The sequence below is a fragment of the Bombina bombina genome, chromosome 4, assembly GCF_027579735.1.
Source record: "Bombina bombina isolate aBomBom1 chromosome 4, aBomBom1.pri, whole genome shotgun sequence".
NCBI classification, from domain to species: Eukaryota; Metazoa; Chordata; class Amphibia; order Anura; family Bombinatoridae; genus Bombina; species Bombina bombina.
The window spans coordinates 241,490,479-241,497,646 of record NC_069502.1 but is presented as its reverse complement, the minus strand read 5'-3'; the positions used below and the strand labels follow the sequence as shown (position 1 = coordinate 241,497,646).

At 37.7% G+C, this 7,168-nt stretch overlaps 1 protein-coding gene across 1 annotated transcript in view; it reads right to left on the bottom strand.

The window, feature by feature from the left end:
- Window positions 1–2,262: 2,262 nt before the first annotated feature.
- LOC128657214 (period circadian protein homolog 2-like) overlaps window positions 2,263–7,168 on the bottom strand; it is a 178,208-nt gene continuing 173,302 nt past the window's right edge. The window contains exon 22 of the mRNA XM_053711471.1: window positions 2,263–2,501. Coding sequence (XP_053567446.1) covers window positions 2,336–2,501 — 166 coding nt within the window. The 3' untranslated portion in view covers window positions 2,263–2,335. The remainder of the gene's footprint in view (window positions 2,502–7,168) is intronic.

Here is a 7,168-nt window from a genome sequence, read left to right as displayed (position 1 = left end):
TAGGTATTTTATTTAATTTATTTATTGATAGTGTAGTGTTAGGTTTAATTGTAACTTAGGTTAGGATTTATTTTACAGGTAATTTTGTAAATATTTTAGCTATTAAATAGTTCTTAACTATTTAATAGCTATTGTACCTGGTTAAAATAAATACAAAGTTACCTGTAAAATAAATATAAATCCTAAAATAGCTATAATATAATTATAATTTATATTGTAGCTATATTAGGGTTTATTTTACAGGTAAGTATTTAGCTTTAAATAGGAATAATTTATTTAATAAGAGTTAATTTATTTAGTTAGATTTAAATTATATTTAATTTAGGGGGGTGTTAGTGTTAGGGTTAGACTTAGCTTTAGGGGTTAATCCATTTATTACAGTAGCGGCGAGATTCGGTCGGCAGATTAGGGGTTAATAATTGAAGTTAGGTGTCGGCGATGTTAGGGAGGGCAGATTAGGGGTTAATACTATTTATTATAGGGTTATTGAGGCGGGAGTGATGCGGATTAGGGGTTAATAACTTTATTATAGTAGCGGTGCGGTCCGCTCGGCAGATTAGGGGTTAATAAGTGTAGGCAGGTGGAGGCGACGTTGAGGGGGGCAGATTAGGGGTTAATAAATATAATATAGGGGTCGGCGATGTTAGGGGCAGCAGATTAGGGGTACATAAGGATAACGTAGGTGGCGGCGCCTTGCGGTTGGCAGATTAGGGGTTAATTATTGTAGGTAGCTGGCGGCGACGTTGTGGGGGGCAGGTTAGGGGTTAATAAATATAATATAGGGGTCGGCGGTGTTAGGGGCAGCAGATTAGGGGTACATAAGTATAACGTAGGTGGCGGTCGGCAGATTAGGGGTTAAAAAAATTTAATCGAGTGGCGGCGATGTGGGGGGACCTCGGTTTAGGGGTACATAGGTAGTTTATGGGTGTTAGTGTACTTTAGAGCACAGTAGTTAAGAGCTTTATAAACCGGCGTTAGCCCAGAAAGCTCTTAACTACTGACTTTTTTCTGCGGCTGGAGTTTTGTCGTTAGATTTCTAATGCTCACTTCAGACACGACTCTAAATACCGGCGTTAGAAAGATCCCATTGAAAAGATAGGATACGCAATTGACGTAAGGGGATCTGCGGTATGGAAAAGTCGCGGCTGGAAAGTGAGCGTTAGACCCTTTAATGACTGACTCTAAATACCGGCGGTAGCCCAAAACCAGCGTTAGGAGCCTCTAACGCTGGTTTTGACGGCTACCGCCCAACTCTAAATCTAGGCCCTAATGTTGCCAATAATTGATAATATCAAACTCTGAGTTAAAACTACTTGGAGTAAGAGTATTAAGTCTAAAGATCCAATAGATCTCTTGTCTACAGAGTAAAGAAAACTTAGGGGGTCTTTTGATCTGTTCAATCGCTCTCCATTTCAGATTGGAGACGTTCTGATTATTCACCTCAAGAAAGTGTCTGGACAACGCAGAGCATGGTTGCTCTCCCCAAATGTAAGACAGGTGCTTCCCAATGCGTGTTCCTATCTCACGTGTAGTTCTACCCACATAGCTCTTTGAGCACTGGGTACAATCTATCACGTAGATGATCTAGGTACTCTTGCAGTTAACACAACCTCTTGTGGAAGGAGGTAAAGGTTTTATCTATTCTGACATGGTCACATGAGGTGCATATTCTTCTCCCACACCTATAGGTACCATTACACCTTAACCAGGACCTTTGAGAGTCTGCCTCTTTTAGCAAACTCGGAGACAGGATATTGCCCAGTGTCACGTTTCTTCTGGCCACAAACATACACCCCTCTTCCACTGTGTTTCTCAGTTTTTTTGTCTCCAAGCAATATTGACAAGTTCTTATTCACAATCTTACATACTTGTTCATATTGATTGGAGAATGATGTAATGGCTTTAGGTTTTGACTTCTGAGTACCCCCTTCTGTTCTGCGATTACCTGAATCACTTTTAAAAATGTCTACTATTTCTACTATCAAACATTAAAAATGTTACAATTACTTGGTGTGTGTGTGTGGGGGGGATTACAGTGAAGTGTAAAAATTTAAAGTCACCAAATTACACTTACTTACATTCAAATGTTAAATAAGGAAAGTTGAGAGGGGCTACTCTGACGCACAGTTAGAAGCTCCTCAAGAAACCTGAGTAAATTCTGACTTGTAAATCTTAAATGTTACTTTAGTGCAAGCTCTTCCTTAAATATAGATCTCTCTTCATCACTTGTGATACCCAAAAATAAAAATATGCAACATTACAATTAACTAATATTACTGTACAGTGTAAAGGAAAATATACTTTAAATATTATTAGCAAATGGGAATAAAACACCTCATCCATCACTCACCTTTACATCTATGGCCTGTGGCAATCCTCCTTTATGTATCCAGGGATGGATTTCCCCCAGTTCCTCCTTCTGCAACTCAGAGAAATGAGGTTGGAGCTTCTGCAATGATTTTAGTTTCTCTCTGTCCTGTTGTAGAACTACATCTAGATCTCTGAGAATAAAATAAATGGACATGAGAAGTACAGAGATTATGAGATATGTGCAAACTGTGGAAACACAAATGAACAAACTGTAATGTTTCAATACAGATTGTCTAACCCTTTGAGTGCTAAGCACTTTCCCACCTGTTTTTTTTAAAGTTTTTTTTTTTTTTTAAATATTTATTTTTTTACTTTTTTTTTCTTTTTTCAGATCCCCAAGACTTACACTGTTAAGACGATTACCTTTCCAACGGTGGGCCTTGGGGGTCTGTATCTGCTTAGATGTCTGAGATACAGGCTTATAAGCAGCATGCCCCCTGCTCCTATACTTAACATTGTGAATTATAAAGTTGCACTGTGACGTCATCACGTCATTGCGCATGACGTCACCGCGCATCCCGTGAAGCCCCGGCGATGCCTGTCCCTATGCAGGCCCGATCGCCGGGGTAGGAGCAGGTAGGAGCCCCCAGATCTCCTTCAAGGTGGGAGAGTGCTAGCGACGGCTCTGAGCCGTCGCTAGCACCAGAGTGGGAAACTCTGTGATGGCTCAGAGCCTTCGTTAGCACTCAAGGGGCTAAATTCCGATGTAAACAAGTAAAAATTGAATGATTGCCTTATTTTAACGATGGGATTGGTTCAGGGGGGGAGTGTCTATGATACTAGGCACGCCCTCCAGCCCGCGATCCCATTTAGCAAGTAACTATGGCTTCAGGACATCCAAACGGCTAGGACATTCCATGCTATCCTAAAAGCGCTAAAGGCCAGTGCAGTTAGGACGGCATGGAACTTCCTAATGGCATGAAGGAGTGATATATATATATATATATATATATATATATATATATATAATATACACATATTCAAATCCACACACATACATATGCCGTTCCTAATTCAACACTTTGATAAGCACCATATCCCTTTAAAATACTTTTTAAACATTTCTAAAAATATATTTTAAATATGTTTTAATATGTATAAGTGTAATACTTTATTTAATATGGTTTACATGTGTTTAAATGTGCTTTTATTTTAGCCCTTACATTTAGAGCTGTTACAAGTGCAATACGTAACTCACAACTTGTAATTTGAGCCATGTTTGGCACGACCACCCTATTTTAATGAGAGTATAGGGTGTGCTAAAAAGATGTTGGCCTCGCTAAACATTTTCTGGTATTTTTTTTTAATCATTTACTTGTTATACCAAATTGTGTTCTATTCATAGTGTGGGCCCACGATATAGCACTCCATTTGTACTGTTTCTAAGGTGCAGAGATGCCATCTATACAGATCTAGATATATGTGTGTGCTTCTAAATGTACAGAGGCCATATACAAAGTTTGAAGACATTATTCCACAAACGTTTCTGTACAAATAAGCTGACAATAGCATGAACAGAACAGCAAAGCAGGTTGAAAAATAAAAAGTGTAAGTGTGCAACATATTAAAGGGACATATATGATACATACCCCTTAAAGGGACAGTCTACAATAGAATTGTTGTTGTTTTAAAAGATAGATAATCCCTTAATTAGCCATTCCCCAGTTTTGCATAACCAACACAGTTATAATAATACATGTTTTACCTCTGTGATTATCTTGTATATAAGCTTCTGCAGACTGCCTCCTTATTTCAGTTCTTTTGACAGACTTGCATTTTAGCCAATCAGTGCTCACTCCTCAGTAAATTCACATGCATGAGCTCAATGTTATCTATATGAAACACATGAACTAACGCCCTCTAGTGGTGAAAAACTGTCAAAATGCATTTAGATTAGAGGAGGCCTTCAAGGTCTAAGAATGTAGCATATGAACCTCCTAGGTTTAGCTTTCAACAAAGAATACCAAAAGAACAAAGCAGAATTGGTGATAAAAGTACAATGGAAAGTTGTTTAAAATTACATGCCCTAACTGAATCATGAAAGGTTTTTTGGCTTGACTGTCCCTTTAAATCTTATAATTTCTTTGTGTTATTGAGTATGAATATGTACAGCGTAGAAATAGTTTAAGCGTACAAAGAGTTTAAGCATACATGTATACATTTCTAGCATTAGAAAGGTATGGATTGTACTGTGACTCTTAGTACATAAAAATACAGTATTCAAAGAAAATCTGAGTTTATTCAGAGACATCATGCAGAGCTTCCAAGTGACTGACAAGGATGAACTTGGATTGCTAATTCCATAGATATGGCAAGGTAAGCACGCACCAATGACTGGTAAAAGATAACTTTTAGGAAACCCACCAGCTGTCCAGAACCCTGGCTAATCTAGCGCTGCGGAATCTGTTGGCGCTCTACAAATAACCAATAATAATAATAAAATAATAATAATCTACAACCATTTGATACCCACACATCCTTTACACTCGTCCCTTTATTTAGCTAGGTCTACACAGAGCTAAAATAATTTGATAATAGCCTAAAATGCAAAAAAAAGAGAAATACAAATTTCCATTAGAATAATACTACTGGTAAATGACAAAGGTGTTATCTGCTGAATCATTTTGAGTAATTTATTTTGGATGCCTGTCTGAGTACCTTATGTTATGTAACTTTATGCTGTATACCTCTGGAAGTGTTGGACTGATGAAGTCTCTTGTAGAAGACCTTAGTGCCAGTATTATAAAATAAATTGTGCTGATTGGCCTATTATTTCACTAAAAACACAGATTCACTTTTATAATTTTTAGGATTTTACCACTAATTCTGTGTTTCTTGTTCCATGTTTTATGCACCCTTATCGTTAGTGGTGGTCAGATTATACAGAGACTCAATCAGGAGTCTGCTATTAAAAAATAAACTGTGGTAATTTATCTATTTGATGTTGATTTATTACTGTGTGGAGATTAAATCATGTATAAAATATTGAATAGTCCAAGAGTAAACAATCACCAACAGTCTAATATCCCTATGCTCATTGTGGATGTGCATCTTTTGTATCAGAAACACATATTTAATCATGACTTCATTGTCTTGGGTAAGTTGCCAAAGTAGTATTCACAGACACAAAGACAGACAATATCTAGTAGCACTTCCCAACAATAAAAGTACCATTGAGGTAAATACAAGGAGGGTCAAAGCAAGAGGAAACACTGAGGCCCAGCAAAATATTGTTAAAAAATAGACTTTATACAGAAACCCAAATTTCTCAATATTCTTGTGCGCAAGGTATCTGTAGAGACATGGACACCTTAATGATGTTTCAAAATATAAATGAGGTGAACACAACAGTGTTGTCTCACATAGATCCTCAGAACATATATCTGCTAAGTCAAAACTACCTTTGAAGAATGAGGCTGTAGACCCTTTAGAATAGATATCTCCATAGACTGATGAAATAATGGACTGAACAAAGCAGTGGGATAGAGTAGCTAACATTTGTGATGTCACATTTGAAAAACAACATGTGAGAATCTATACCAAAGCAGTGAAGTCTACAATGTACCCATAATTGGGGAATGAAGGCAGAACGTTACTAATCAGGCACTATGGCCCAAAAAGCTTTCCTGCCAAAAGCAGCCTCAGAAGAGGCATACACGTGAAAGCGATAAAAGTTATGAAACGTGTGAAAAGAAAACAAAGTAGCTGGCTTTCAAATCTGATTAATAGAAGCTTCATTACGTAGAATGTGCAGAAATGCGCCCAGGCAGAGCCTTCCCCACCACCAAAATATGCCTTAGAAATTAGGACTGGATTGTTTTGTGTGCTCCAAGTCCTTAGAGTTCTTAGGGCTGGTCAAAAGAAGGAAATACAATTTCTTAATTAATAGTATCTGCAGATACTACCTTAGGAAGAAAAGAATAGCTATTATGAAGAACAGCTTTTTCCTGGTGAAAAATTAGAAAAGAAAGTTTGCATGACAAAGCTGAAAGCTTTCTAGCTGAATAAATTGCTAGAACAAAAAGATTAAAAAAGGTTAAAAGCTGAAGGATCCAAAACAATGCATAGGCTCTGAAGGGGAAGTTTGGAAACCCCTCAAAACCAGATTAAGATTCCAAGGAGGGGAAAATGGATGAATAATTAGTTTAATTCTGACCAAAGCCTAAACAAAGTTCTGAAAATCTGGAATTTTAGCAAATTTTTGTAAAACAAAACAGAAAGAGACAAAATCTGACCCTTTAGAGAACTGAATGACAAACCCTTTTCCAGACCCTCCTGCAGGAACTCCAGAACTTCTGAAAGAATTCCAGCAATAACGTTTGCAAGAACACCACATAAAAAGGTTTCCCCAACTTTATTATAAATGCATCTGGTAAAAGGTTTCCTAGCTGGAATCAATATGTCAATAACCTTGTCAGAACTCTGAGACAGCACTAAGCATTCAATCACCATGATGTCTAATTCAGAGTTTTGAGATCTTGATAAAAGAAAAGACCTTAAGAGAGAAGATAATTTATTAGAGGAAGCCCCCAAGATGGGCATGAGGACATCTGAACCAGATCTGCAAACCAAATACTGTAAGGCCACGCCGGAGCAATAAGAATTGCTGAGGCTTGTTTCTGCTAGATTCTAGCTATCACTCTGGATAGTAACAAAAACAGAGGAAAATAAGGTTGACTGACCAGGAACCACTAGGGTTTCTAACAGACTAGCCCAAGGGTCCTGAGAACTGGCACAATAGTGAGGCAGTTTGTAAATCAAGCTATTAGATCTACCTATGTCAGACCCCAACATCTCA